General features: G+C 39.0%; 1 protein-coding gene across 2 annotated transcripts in view; it reads right to left on the bottom strand.

The window, feature by feature from the left end:
* Positions 1-777: 777 nt before the first annotated feature.
* Positions 778-15,181, bottom strand: part of myom2b (myomesin 2b) — a 37,706-nt gene continuing 23,302 nt past the window's right edge. For both annotated transcript variants that reach the window (XM_035400279.1, XM_035400280.1), the window contains exons 28-37: positions 7,840-7,907; positions 7,547-7,654; positions 7,058-7,145; positions 6,836-6,874; positions 6,050-6,155; positions 4,669-4,832; positions 3,722-3,758; positions 3,529-3,551; positions 3,360-3,415; positions 778-1,799 (exon numbers count right to left, since the gene is read on the bottom strand). In XM_035400279.1, the coding sequence (XP_035256170.1) occupies positions 1,368-1,799; positions 3,360-3,415; positions 3,529-3,551; positions 3,722-3,758; positions 4,669-4,832; positions 6,050-6,155; positions 6,836-6,874; positions 7,058-7,145; positions 7,547-7,654; positions 7,840-7,907 (1,121 nt within the window). In that variant the 3' untranslated portion in view covers positions 778-1,367. The remainder of the gene's footprint in view (positions 1,800-3,359; positions 3,416-3,528; positions 3,552-3,721; positions 3,759-4,668; positions 4,833-6,049; positions 6,156-6,835; positions 6,875-7,057; positions 7,146-7,546; positions 7,655-7,839; positions 7,908-15,181) is intronic.

The raw sequence follows: 15,181 nt of genomic DNA, 5'->3' as shown, positions 1-15,181 counted from the left end.
GGAGATATATATTTTTGCTGTATTTGGTTATGGCATGCCAAATCGATACACGTAAAAGGTGAAGCACGTGATTCTGAGTGTTGCCAGTCATGCTCACTCGGATTGGTGTGGTGTTTTTGCTCCGGCATGCTCTGTGACGCAACAGTGCCCCCATGTGGTCGCTAGGATGCAGCCGCTTTGTACGGGCTTACTGGGTGTACTGCACTTGCCGTCAGAATACAAATAAGCATGTCCTTGAGTTATATTCTTGCAAGATTTTGGCTTCAGGTAAGGGTGATAATGTCTTTTTTATTACTGAGCCACAGTAAGTCACAATGCGGCTTTCAAATGGGATCCGAAGAGGAAGGTCAAAATGAAGAATGTATGGATGTTTTACTTTACCATGGAAACCCATAACTTCTAAGCAAATAATTTTCAATGATTAAATATGCATGATTTAATTAGAATTAAATTTAAAATGATTTGAAAGGCTAAACAAGTTCAGTTTCTTGCATCTTAATTATTCAAATAGAATTTCTATTCAAGTGTAATGATTACAAGAAGCAATTTATCATTAAAATGATCAAATGTCCTCTACCATTGTGAATTAATTACTTTCACAAAATGAAAAAAGCAGAAATGGAAAAAGTGCTAGAAACTAAAATACCAAAGCAGACAAAAGATGAGAAAAGTTGGAATTTTATTCAATTTTAGGATGTGCTCAGATGGCCCCCCACCCCCAGCTGAACCTGCCTCTGAGCCTCTACTGTAAATGGTGCAAGGACAACACAGAGAGAATTAATCTTTATTTTTTTATTAGCTCAAAGCAGGAGTACACATAACTCGGCGTGGGAGTGAATTGATTTATTTGGAGTGATGACAGTGATGCTGGTTTGTTGGCCCTACTGCTGGGGGCCAAGCGGAGGGTCTATTGCTCCGGGATACACACACAGACACACACACACGCACACACACATACACATACAGGGAACAGAGGCTTTAAAACTCCACAGGCCAATTGAAAACTCTGCGTTTAAAACTAAACATCAAAAGCTGGTCATTTTTCACCAAAGCACCTCAGGAGCAAGCCCCCCCTCCACCCTCCCTCCACCATCACAACACATTCTGCTGCAATCAGTCGCAAATGCAGGCCTTACAGTGTGCTAATGCACCAACAATAACCAGACTCCTTCTGTTCAAAATTATTTACTTTGACGCCACTTCTAATGTTTGGAGGAAGACAGGGGGACACAGTTGCCTCCTTAGTGAGAAATGATCTCCAGTCATCTACCTTCTTGTGATAATTTACTTTAAGACACATGCTATAAATTATTTTTTTATTTGGCAGCTTTTTTCAAGCATTGTGTATACCAATTATGTTGGGTTATTTACTTCTTTCTGCCAGGGACAGGGGACTTGATGCCACGGGCGGCAGTAGATTTACCAGCTGGGGCAGGGCTGGGAGCTTTGGTTGCAGGGGGAGTGGGCGGGGCCTTGGTGGCTGCGGTTGGTATGATGATTGGCAGCTTTGGGGGCGTGATCCGTTTGGGTGCGGGCACGGGCTTCACCTCGGGGATCTTGTCGCCGTGCTTGTAGACGGCCACGGTGACGTCCACCGCCTCACCGCCGTACTTATTTTGCACGCTCATGGTGTACTTGCCAGAGTCCTCCATGGAAACCCCTTTAATGGTCAAGGTGGCGAACTTGCTCGAGTCCATGGAAATAATGAAGTGGTCATCGGGGTCAACCTCCTGGTCGTTCCTGAACCAGCATGCCTGGGGTTTAGGGTCTCCACACACCGTGCATGTGAGGCTAAGTGTCTGGGTGGGGCAGAGACAGGAGAGGTACAGACCCACAAAAATACAGAATCACATTTCCCCCTCAAAACAGATGGTTCTTGTCCAAATCTTTTTCACTGAATGGTTTTAAATTTATTATGAGGGGTCTTGTGAGCCAGTTCCCTTTATACACTGTACATCCCTGTTAGGGCACTTAGATCCTCAAGCAAAGATCTGTTAGGTATTCCCCGCTCTAGACGTGCCACAAAGATTGATCGTGCATTCTCCATCCTAGCACCCACCCTATGGAACAACCTCCCTTCAACTAGTAGATCTGCATCTTGTATTGCAATCAAAAAAGCTTTTGAAAAGCTTTGATTTATTGATTGATTTATTATTGTAGTTCATTTCTGTAAGGTCATCTTACATAATGTTTAAAAAATTAATTTGGGTGCAGCTATATTCTATATTGTGGCCTATAGAAAACATACAGCACTTCTTTATAAGTAAGCAGCAGCCCTCTTAAACATGTATGGTGTTGTGTGGTGCCGGTATCTGCAGTAAAATAATTGGTTTATAAAGTGCACAATTCAAGAAAAATCCAGAGTGTACACTGCACACATTTCGCACTACTGGGTAAAATGGCAGTCGCAAAAAAATGTGTAAAAGTTACCGGCAGGATATTTAGGTTACTACAGTACTGTGGTGTCGGCCTGCCGCGCTTGTTTAAATGAATGAGACGTGCAGTTTTTGGGGCCCTACCCACTATAGAGTTTATAGCCCCTGCAGCGTTAGCGTGAGTGTCAGAGTAACTCCACTACAAGGACAGGCTTCCCCTGCACTGCAGGCCCTGGCTCCTGGCCGTCACCCACAAGGCCAGGCTCAAGTGACTTCCCAACAATTGGCTGTGAGGGCAGGGACAAATTAAATTGATATAAAGCAGCCATGAATGGATATGAGAGCCCCAAGCATAGGGCTCCTTAGGAAAGGAGCTGATTTAGCAGTCTGTCCCATCTCTGGAGTAATTGGGATTTGAGTGCAGTAAGAGGCTCTGTGACACTGTAGATTTGCAATGCAATTACTTCAGCATGGCAATAATTTGGATGATATTAAGGTCGGGACGAGTCTACGGCTGAATTAAAGTGGACAAACAGCCAGGCTGCTGGTGAGAGCGCGTTTAGCCGTGCTATACTGATGAGGCCTTTTCACCAGTTTCTATGTGTCGCTCAATCCCAATGCTAATTTGGCTCCCCGCAGTTAAGACTTGCTGAACGAGCTGTCAAGCGGAAAAATTTGTCGGACTGCATCGTATTACACACTGACATCGCGAAAATTCAAGCGGATGCCTTACTAATCAATCTTTCCATCAGTCTCAGCACATTGCACAATATGAATTGTCATATATTGTGTGTGTGTGTGTGTGTGCAGTGTGCAAGCCAAGTCAAATAAGTAAAGAACAAACTGGTCTATGCGTACGTTTAAAAATGTATATAAAATCAATGTTTAAAAAATGATTACATTTATTAAATCTATAAAGTATAGGTTTATTATTTTAACACCCGTGGCAGTAATTAGCTGAACTGAATGTAAATCCATTCTTACCTTGTGCTCCATGATAGTAACAACATCAGGCAGGCCACCGACCATTTGTCCACGGTCTAAGAATTCACACAATCACAATTAGCACCTAAAATGGGCCACCGAGTTCACGAGTGGAAATGGACAGCGAGCACAGGGCTCCGGCGTGCCAGCGCCAACACAGATTACTCACTCTTTTCAGCGTAGGCCTCAGCCCTGGAGGGAAAAGAGGAGACGGGTATTAACATGGGCTCAAAGGCACAAAGGTCTGTTTATCACAGAGAGTGAAACGCTGCTCCTAAGCTTTGGCATTGTGAGACTGCTCGCCGTATGGGGTAGTGATCAGCTGATCGTAAATGAGGACAGTAGGCAGAGGGGCTACTTACTTGAGCCTCTGGAATTCCACATAGGCGTCGTCATAAGCTGCAGCGAAGAGATGAAATGTATGATAAAATTATGAATATGCAAACTATTTTTTTGTATTAATGTACAAAAAAACAAACCAATTGACAAGCTGGAAGTACATGACTTGACTTGACCTACTTTTGAATACTGATTATTTTTTTAAAAGGCGTTAAATTTATTTTATTTTTGGTAGCAATGCTGTGCCTGTGACTGCTCATTCTTGGTCTTGTCAGTGTTGTCTATTGACTGCATGACCCTGCACTGGCCAGCCCTTCATTCTGTTTGTCATCAAACTGTGTTGACAGACAGAATTGGGAGCCAGGATCACACCTCTGACATTGTGTTTCTCATCATTTCAGAGCCCAATTTGTTGAAGTATGTTCAGATACGGAGCAGTATCCTCTGTTTTTGTTCAGATGCAATGATCTACACAGCAAGTGGAGTGGACAGCTCTTTTACTGGAAACTCAGTATGCGCCTGAAAGGAGAGCTCATTTAAGTAGAGGTAAGCATCTACGGCATCCAACAGGACAGCTTGCAGCAATTGAGAGGTGGAGCTTTCACTGAACACAGCTGCTTATTGCTGGGGACCTGGTGAGTTGCTAGGAGATGCTCGTGCAGTGGCAAGTTGAGGGTAACACAAAGCATATCCTGCCAATCACATCTATTTATTCTTTATACTTTTTGTGTTTGGTGACTGGATGATAATTCACAAACAGTACATTGTGGGGGGGGGGGGGGGACGCCTTTCAAGCTGCAGTCTCAGAGTCGACCGTCAGGGCAAATAAGGGCATAGTAGCAATCAATACACTTAAAGATCTTTGTTGGTACACTATGTGACTATCTACCTCACCAAGGATTCATGGTCATTAATTTAAAGTGGGACACATGAGGCTTTGTTTAAGCACCAAGCTTTCCAGTATACACACCTTTTCCTGAAAGGTCGACAGTGCGAGTGTGTGACTTCTCCACATCTACAATCTCAATGGTGTACGTGCCCTTGTCCTTATCAGTAGGCTCCACTATCTCAAGGGTGGCCATTTGTGGGGTTCCTCCAATCCTCAGATGTTCTGATGCTGATAGTTTTTTGGCCCTGAAAGTGTGAAAGACGGGGGTCACTTTATGCATGTGGTGATATTCAAGTACAGGATTCATGAATAAACAAAATCACACACACCGTAAATGTTAATTAACATTCTGGGTAAAAAATGCAACTGGCAATATGTTTTATGATTAGGAGACAGGTCAAATTATTGAAAATGGTCAATAGGTCAGCTACATGGATATTTCATGTTTGTACAATGTCATCAGATGTTGGTGTCAACATGCTTGTTAGATTTACACATAAGCATAAACTTACACCTACACGTATCTGGAAAAAAGTCAATTTTTTAAAAATATGGATGTGAAAATTTCAGTGATTATATTGTTAATCTTCCAAAGTATGCAATGAATTTTTACTTCTATTATAATAATAACAATATTATTATTATTATTATTATTATTATTATTATTATGACTATTGAAGTAAATCACATCATATCGCAAGCTTTCTGTGCGCTGCAGTAATTGTCTTGTCATTACAAGTAGCTTCTTGCTCTTTTTTTCTTCACTATCCTTTCCCCTGTTGATAATGTCATATTCACAACAAGTTCACTCAGTAACTTGAACAAATAGACGTGCACTTAATGACTGATCAGAATCCCTCCCCTGGAATCCACAGGAAGGTCTTAAAATGGCTGACAGATCAGGGGAAAGATGAGAGAGGCAGCGCATTGTCAATCTGAACAAAAGCTCCTTTTGTGAACTTGTGCTAATGGGAAACACACAGGAGGATTGGCCCTGGGGAGTCTCCTCACTACATTCATGTGGGGGCTATGCCAAACATGCAGTTAAATTTGGCCCACATCACAATCAGTGTCATTTTTGCCAACAGCCATCTTGTAGCTTAAGGGAAGAGTTTCTGTCCATCCATATACCCCAGGTGTCAAGCTCTGTATCAAAACTGCCTTGGGCAGAACATTAGGCTGATTCTAAAGAGGATTGATTTACTTAGCATCCACATTACAGTGCAAAAAGAGACAGCTATTAATACCAGTGTTTTTTGTCAATACCCTGTTTAATCCTCATGTCAAAGAAGCAAGATTTTATACTTGATCTCAAATCGCATTTACATGCTTAGCTCCTGTTAAGCCTGCATTTTTGCATGCATTTGCAATGCATTTTTGTGTGAATTTTTCCCGATTGGCCATTTACATAATTTTTGTTCTCATGAAAAATGACAAGGAGAAAACCAGAAAGTGGGCATACTTGAGTGACCAATTGATGTTCATCTCTTCTAAGTAATATTTCATTTGGCACTGCAGACGAATGCCTTCTGCGGTGCAATGGATCACCAAATCACCTGCTGAAACTCCTTAACAGAGACAAAAGGGGCACTGTAAGCCTTAATGTCCCAACAATGCGTTTTATATTCCATGCACTTATATACAGTACACTGTAGATGCACACATAGTGTATGCCACACACATGGTGTCTACATAGGGTAATCCAGTGGTATCCAATCTGTACACATTATGCTTTAATGACTAACTTGTTCTAGTAGGAATTTCAGAACTTTGAGTAAGTTTAAGTTGGAATAGGCTCATTCATGATCAGAACGAGGTGACATGGTCTGAAAGAGGGAAATATGACATGAAAACTTGCATTTTTACAATGATTACTATACAATAAATACAATATGATTGCAACATTTCACCATTTGATATGCACAATTCTAGCATAATTTAGGCATTTATTTAGCTATTATATTGAGATGAAGGTCTAACATAAATAAAGCATGTTATATATTGTTATTCATTCACAGAAAATGTACATTTGCTTTAAGACTTTTGACATTTCAGGGGATTTTGTTTTGTTGGAGCCAAACTTTCAGGCTTTTCAACCTTTACTTAATTCTCAAACTAAGCAGCCCAAATATGTAAGCTTTGAGTAATATGTTCAGCTTCCATGAACCAATAAACACTCAAATCAGTAAAAGAGGAAATAAGTAATCTTATACTGACGCATCTTGGAAAATCTGTTAGGAATACATACCAGCAAGATGGGTGATTTCAATGACGATATCATCAAACACTACAAAACAGAAGTAACAGCAAAAGAAGAGGTTAACATGTGTAAAGCCTGGTCAAAACTGAAATACCAATGTGCTGACCAGAATGCCAATGTGCTGACCAACAGCCTACATATTCTGTACACGGAAGCCACAGACGCTCATAAAATGTGAACTGATTTTAACTTGGGAGGGAAGAAAAATACCTTGGCCAGAAATGTTGATCTGAGACTCATCTTTTCCTCGGTCATCACTGATTGTAGCTCTGTACACACCCTGGTCTTTCTTGGAGAACTGGAGAGAATAACGTTTGAAAAAAAATAGGTTCACTGAGCAACCCAAATGACGAGTAGGTTCATGTTCACATAAAGAACCCAGGCGAGAAGGGGGGTTCCAGTGTTAAAAATGACAGAATGGACAGTCTGTACTTCATTTCCCATGAGTACAGCATACTGAAACATTTTTGCGAAGAAGAGATCATGATTCCAGGTTTATGGGCAGAAAGGGAACACTCTGTTGCTCTGATCTCTTTCAGGCATAGAAAGTGCTGTATAAATGCTGACATGCAAGACTGCACTGTATTATTCAGTCACTAGAAGAGCGACTGTAGTCTTACTCAATCAGTTTAACCCTCCTGAGATAGACAGAGAGACTGACAGACATGCCGACAGACAGACAGACAGACAGATAGATACCAGGGGGAGGGGGAGTTTGCAAACTCCAGATGTTAAATCGACCAGTGCTTCAACCTCAACAGCTTCCTTGTACCAGTGGAACACAGACTCCTTTTTGAGGTTAGCCACCTACAGAAAGATACAACATTTGAAGCTAAAATAGAGTGGAATAAATTCAAATAGCTCATGTAATGGCTAAAGAATGCCTTTATGCTCAGTAACAAAGACCTGTTGAACAAACTGTAAACACACATTGAACTGCACTGCAGGTCAGTCTACCTTCAGTTGAGATGATGAACTTCATATTTCATTACCTTGCAGAGAAGCGTGACGGAACAATCATCTCCCACATGGACAGACAGAAACTCGGAGAAGTGGGGGCCTGCAATGAAAGGTTTTCACTTAGATGATGTGCATGTTGACAAAGAAATGAATAACTGCACCTGAATTATGTGTATAATGTGCAGCAGTGTCTGTACAACACAATATTTCATTCAAACAATTCAAATAATATTAAATGTCAGACATAAATGCAATAATTAAATTATGTTGTCAAGTAGTACATTTTTTAACACTCACAGTGAGATTGTATGACAATAAGACCAACTGTCAACTTAATTTTACCAGGTTGCTGGATTTATTCTTTAAAAACAGATTTACTTCCATTGTCTCATATATTACTTCTCCACATTATTTCAGTTCAGTTCAGTTCAGTTTTATTTATACAGCACTTTTGAGACCATTGTCTCAAAGCACTTCAGACATTTCAGCCCCAGAACCTAAGTCCCAATGCACACTTCCCATTCATTTTATTTCCCACAGGCACTGGCAATTTTTCAAGAACAATTGCACTTCAAAGTGAATTGCATGAATCATAATGATAATAAAAATTATCATTATGAAATCACAATGGAAATTATCCAATTTAATCCAACTTGAAATTTTCATAATTAAATGGCCACAAATAACCACAATGACCACAGACTCTCAGCCCTTCAGAACATTAACATTGTGGACACGTCCACCTAAAGGCCCACACTTGGCTTATTTTACACATTCTCCTTTTTCTTGCCGATTTCATCATCACATTCCCACAATAAATAATTCTCCCCATCGGACATTTAGCTACATCTTCTGCCAAAAACAACATCTGATCAAAGTAGTTTGATCAAAGTAGCCAATTGCAAGATACACGGATACACAGGCAAAACTGACAAATGGTACTGGCCCTAAACTAGTCTACCTTCTTTCAATAAACAGCAAATGACGACATTAAAAAATGTCTTTCTTTTTTGCAAAGGCAGGTTCCATTGTTTGAATCCCTTTGAGTTTAACTATAGCTAGCTTGCTAATGGTACCTGCTGTCACTGGATTAGTCGGCAGTGTTAGTGACGACGGCACCGAAAAGTGCATTGAGATTTGGTCTGGTAGGTACCAGTTGTATGGGAACCGGTGTCATACTGCTACCGAGTTTCGGTATCCAAACTTATTCATTAGTCAAACAGCTAAATGACTACAAGGTAGGCCCTAAAACCTAGGACTACTATTGCAGGCTTTGCCTAGCCAGTGGCTCGTTCTGCAGGGCTGCAGCTGGCTACTACTGGAGTCCCTCTGCAACAGCGGTCAAAATGATCAAGAATACATGCAAGATAAATGATGGTCAATTTGACCATTCATCACCACAAGTAAAAATTAATAATTTTATTTCCTTACTCAATATTGATATTCAAATTATATCACAATGTTCAATACATATGTTTAGGAAAAGTCACGAAGTGGGAGCCATATGGATTTCATGACAGATGTTTGTGGCAATGGTTGAATTGATCGCTGTGGCGTTTCTAGGGTTAACTATTTTTAAATTAAAGTTAGCTAGGCTAACAAGCAATCTCTCAACATACAAATAATTAGTAGGTCTATCATGTATGCAATAACCCATCAAAAACACTTACCGTAACGCATTTAAAAATATTACAAACACTTTCATATATTTGTAATTCATGCTAAAGAAAAAAATACATGCCTATGTGTTTCATTGGGCTAGGATGTATGTGTGTTTGCATGTACGTGCATGTGTATGTCCTTTGAACTCAAGAACGTACCCTTACATTCTGCAGTACTGCATTGAAATGCTGCTCTAGGACACCTGATCGTCATAACATAAATTATTCCTAACAACATGGCTATGAATCTATATTAAAAGCTCACTTTGTACTAATTCAAAAAGGAAGGAAAGGTGTGATCATATGAAAATAATTTTCTTTGGTTCTGCCCTTATTAATGACCATTCCTTTAAAACCTCTCTCCCTATTACGCTCTTGCTACATAATGTGCACACAGCCTCACATGGTTCTCCATTATAAACTTGGTGTCCCATTCACATTGATGATATATGCTGATTACATGAATTATGTGCAGTACATAATAATAATAATAATAATAATAATGGATTGATTGATTGATACCTCAATCCTGCCAATGTTTATGGCGCTTAATGCACCAAAAATGTACAAGTAAAAAACTCAACAGCGAAAAACTCTTCCGAAATAGAATGACTCACAAGCATTCACAGGCCTCTTTGTGTATGGCTTCATGAAATTACTTTCTACCAAGTCTCAACCAAAGCATGCCAGTAGTCTGGGGTGCTGTGTCAACATTGTGTTAACAGAATCCTGTGTGTGTGTGTGTGTGTGTGTGTGTGTCTTGCAGTACACTAATGTAAGTTAATTAACTGTTTAAAATACCTTTGTCATGGCGGTCCACCTCTGAAATTGAATTCAATTTTACCTTAAATGGCCTGCTACTGCAGCATTGGCACCACCTGATAACCTCTGACAATAAACACATGATTAAAGAGAACTAAGGTAGCTGAAGCTATTTAGTGCTGTGATTAAAATGTCCAAATTAAAAGACAATGTAATCACATTGTAAAATTGGTTGGCCTTGAAAATTTAATAACGGTCTAAAGGCAACATTTTGTCATAATGAGAACAGCACTTTAAAATACTAAAAAGTGCTTTCATGCTCAAATAAAGCTGATGAGCTTGTGCATATGTAGTACACCCTCTCAGAAAGCCTGAACATGTCAAAATTAGGTCTCACTCCTTCAAAAATATGTAAATTACAGCAGTAAATAAAACTATTAGTTAATATACTGTATGAATGTATTCATTTCAAAGGAGTGTGGTAAAGACCACTACTATGTAGTATACAGAATATTATATACTGTTATTATATGTATTGACTGTCTAAGTGTTTAAAAAGGGGAATAGTGGCTTGCTGTTGTCTTCAATCAGCAACAGGTTCATTCTAATAAGTAAATTCCTTTTAGATTTTTTTTTTCTCCACAAAAAAGTTTGGTTATTGCAGAACTTGCCACACTGTATGTGAAAAATAAAAACTGACAATTACATTTAACTGCAGGTCAGTTAAGTTGAGGATAAATGTTGATGGATTTAAGGCCATGATGTGGTATGCTGCCTAGCCAAGTTTTGAATTCTGGGATTAACTTGTCGGTTTATGTACAAAGTGTAGAAGAGAGCTCTACTTTTGTACGTTTAGCATAGCCTAAGTACACACGCCCATCACTATCAGAAAGGAGACTGTGTTTGTGAAGCTGGAGATATTAGCAACTGGCAATGCTTTGGATGAAAGAGAATGAGTCAGCACTCTCTCCCTCCCTGGGCCATTCCAGTGACACTGATTCGTAGTCTGAGTGAGTTTCAGTGTGTGCCAGTGAAAGTACTGAATGTCATTCTGAATAAAGAAACACAAGCTAAAAGATGCTTAGCTACACCCAAGTAGGCACAAAGCAATCTGACAAAATGGCACTAGAATGATCCAGGGAGTAGCTATTCACAAGGCCATCCATGAGGGAAAGAGACAGTTGTGTGTGGTCCATTCAACCAGTGGCATATACCTCACTGGGGGTACAACTAAAGACTGGAAAATTGGTGACTGGCTGGTATTGGAGGCGACTGGCTAATACTGACTGCCTTCATGTGATATCACACTCCTAGGTACCAACCATTTTGTTCCCACGTTACTCTAAACTAAAATCCCAGTACATTTACTAAAATCCCAGCACATTTATTTAAATCCCACACTCACTATTCCATCCTGTCAATCATTCCATACTGGAATCAGCGAGTGTCCCTTAGCTGGGTAGATGAGCAGTGCTACTATTGTTAGTGACCCATCCAAAAACGTGCACTACTACTACCTGCAGCATAAAATATATAAGGAAATGTGATACCATGTTATTTTCCTGGTCGGGTGCATTAAAAGTCTGCAACGAACAAATAGAATATGTGTTTTTTGCATATTTGCAACACCTGAATGAAAATGAATATATACTGAATAAAAATGAATAACGAATAAACAGAACATGATCCTACAATATTAGTGTTTGAAATAATACTTTATATTAAACTAGTGATTTATCATTACATGATAATTTTGGGTTCAGAAAATGCATCATAGAAAGATGTGAAGCTCATTGGCAATGGACAGAAACCAAAAGCTATCAGTTCACCTGATCTTACAAACACAAAACACTCACAAACAAACACAATTTTGTAAATGTAATCTTGCACAGCAAAAACAAACAGTGGAAAACCAAATGCTTCTTTCAATGCAAGTGATTTTATCAGCCATCTATTAAACAACCTTTTTCATTTAACATTTATGATTTACTTTATGGAATATAAGCTAAAGAGAAATTCAGATTTACTTACCAGCCCAGGGATAGGCATGCAAACTTTCCTCAGTTTTGACACTCAAATCAGCTTATAAACATAATCCAGTCTTGCATTCTTACATTTAATATCATGCCACGGGCCACTGCATGTTCAGTACCTTTGCTATCCAGCATGACTGACATCTCTTTACCCGTAACATGCTTCTTCACTCAGATAAGCACACAGTTGCAATTTGCATGCTCTCCATACAGTAAAAACGCAAGCAATAGTTTTGGTCATCAAGCAAGAAGCAAAGATAACAATGGCTAATGACAGGAAAGTACTTGAACTGAGCAAACTGAGTTCTGACAAGCAGATTCACCAGAATAACAACACACGCATCTTTTAGTTACAAACACAAACTACGTATTGTGTTACTTTGCATTGACATGCTCTGACATCACAGAAACATCATTCTAATACTAAATGACTAAAATAGTTGGCAAGTTATCACTTATGGTGTGTGATGTTTCAGAACTTTTCAACCCCAAGTATGAAAACAAGTCACAGTGGGACAAAGTGACTTCAAATGTCTTTATTATTGACTTTTGGAACAGAGTGAAACTGTATAAAACTACATAATCTTCAAATTAGGGTATCAATAGCATGCGAGTAAAGCTAACCGACAGGCACTTTTTTAAATTAGTGAAAATGGGTATCCTTTTAACACCCAAGTGATAACACACCCAAAAAAAGCATCTGACTGAATCACCATGCAAATACTGGTGTTCAGAATGACTTGGCTTGCACAGTAAAATTAAAAGGTTATAATTACATAAGCCAATGGCAAACTTTTCAAGCTATGCTTACGTTACTAGCAGCTCAAGATCAATTCACAAGTAATTAAATACATGTTTCAGCTGAAGACATTTAGCTGCATTGTTCAGTTAATTGCAAGGTGTCGCAAAAGCAAAGCTGTCTTCCTGGGTTAATTAGCCGAAATCTTCTTTTGCGTCAACACTACAATAGATGCCTCTTCAATCTTCCTCACATCCAGATGTAAAGCATGAAATATCACATTTAGTTTAAGTGGCATTATCTGGTGAAATGGCAGCTAATGGTTAATAAATAAGGGAAGCAGAAAATGTTAGTTTAACCTGTTAATTGTCCTGAGCATTTAAAAATGTGTTTCCCATTCCAGCCCTAGATCGCCTTTTGCTGAATATAGTTTACACTAGGAATAGAGTTAATCATCTAAATATGCCCTTTTTGTGAGACATGGGAACCAAGGCTAGGTATTCCATTCCACAATATAAACACATTGCCACAGAGCCAAATGAGCTGACCCCCTTAGTCAGGCAGAATTTATTTCGGCAACACTCTTTCTAGCAACATCACCCTGTCTGACAGGTGTGATTGCTACAACCTCTTCACTAATTCATTTTACGTGCACAAAACTAATGCTGCCGAAAGCAAACACGGAAAACGTACTAATGTATGAGAATTGCTTAAAACGGCAAGCATGTTAATCTTGCGAAACAATAAAAAACTGAAAAATGATGAATAAACTTCTCTGCTTCCCAGATTTATATCTCACCAGCTGCCACTGAACCAGACTCTGTATACCTTCTAAGCCCTCACTTTATTTCCCTGCCCTCTCCATCACCCTGCTGGTAAATTACTGCCTTTCAGACTTACCTAAATTCACTTTTCTTCCATTCGCTTGGGTCACTCTCTTTTTTCATGCCACAAAACTTAAATGTTTAGTCCTACTTGGCTGCCAGTGTAAATATGATCAATGATGAAACAAAATCATATTTTAATTATAGTATACTTTTAAGTATTTTAAGTATACATTCCTAATATGATTTTGCTGGTCTAATAATGTGTAATTGCAATTTTGTCACTAAATTATTATGCTGTCATAACTGGACACCAACAACCTCTCATAAGCACAGCTCATGATTACGTGATTATTAATTTTATAATACAATAATAAAGGACTGATACTGACACTTAGGCCTTGATTCAAGCATCACTTTTCAATCAGCAACTTTGACTCACAATTAAATACAATTGGTTACCTTCTTTACAATCACATTTTGGGGAGTTCGGGAACTTTAAAAAAAAAAAATTTTTATCCCAGAATTCAAATGATGATTAACTCATTGCCTTGTACATTCTTAACTCACATCTTAATCAGTTAAAACAATTGCACCATTATATTTAGTGGCCATCAGACCCCACCAGAGTACTGCAATCCTCAAATTGCTTGTGAACCATTTTGAAGTTAATGAAATAAGGTACTCCTTGTTTTACCAGACAGTACTGTATGCATGCCATGCATCATGGTTTATTCCCTGCAAAACCAATGCCAGGATTCAATCAACATTTGTTCTTAAAGTTGTAAATTGGAGACAAAACTTTTCATTCAACCAAACCCACATTGGCCAAACTGTGTAAAGAACACTAGCATTTATTTGTACATCAAAGTTAAGGACAGTTTGAATCCAGGTCCATAATGCCCATAACTAGATTGGACAGAATATTGACTGGCGCCCTCATGAATCATGGCATATACACAGTGCCCTGGGGTTTTCCTGGGCCCTAGATATACATAATCAATCCAAAACTTCTAATATTGTGGCATGACATTGTCGCAATTTGTCAATGTAATCTGGCACTTCCAAGCACAATTCATATGCAGTTACATAAAAATGTCAAACGTTAGGGCATGACATCATTATGTACATGCTGCAGCATAATGTGGCACTTTATGGCATGGCATCATTATCCTGATTAGTGCGATTTAGTGAGAAATAAGTTGGCAACTGTTAGGGTAATTTATTGAAGATTGAATTATGATTTTAATACATGCAGATGTTTTTTATTTAATATTATAGATTGGATTTTGACACACTGCAAGGGTTTGTGCTTTGAGTGTGCTTGGATTTGTGCTTTTCTAACCTTACTAAGT

This window comes from Anguilla anguilla, chromosome 18, assembly GCF_013347855.1.
Source record: "Anguilla anguilla isolate fAngAng1 chromosome 18, fAngAng1.pri, whole genome shotgun sequence".
Taxonomy (NCBI): domain Eukaryota; kingdom Metazoa; phylum Chordata; class Actinopteri; order Anguilliformes; family Anguillidae; genus Anguilla; species Anguilla anguilla.
Note: the sequence above shows the minus strand (reverse complement) of the source record. Positions and strands in the feature narration are given on the sequence as shown.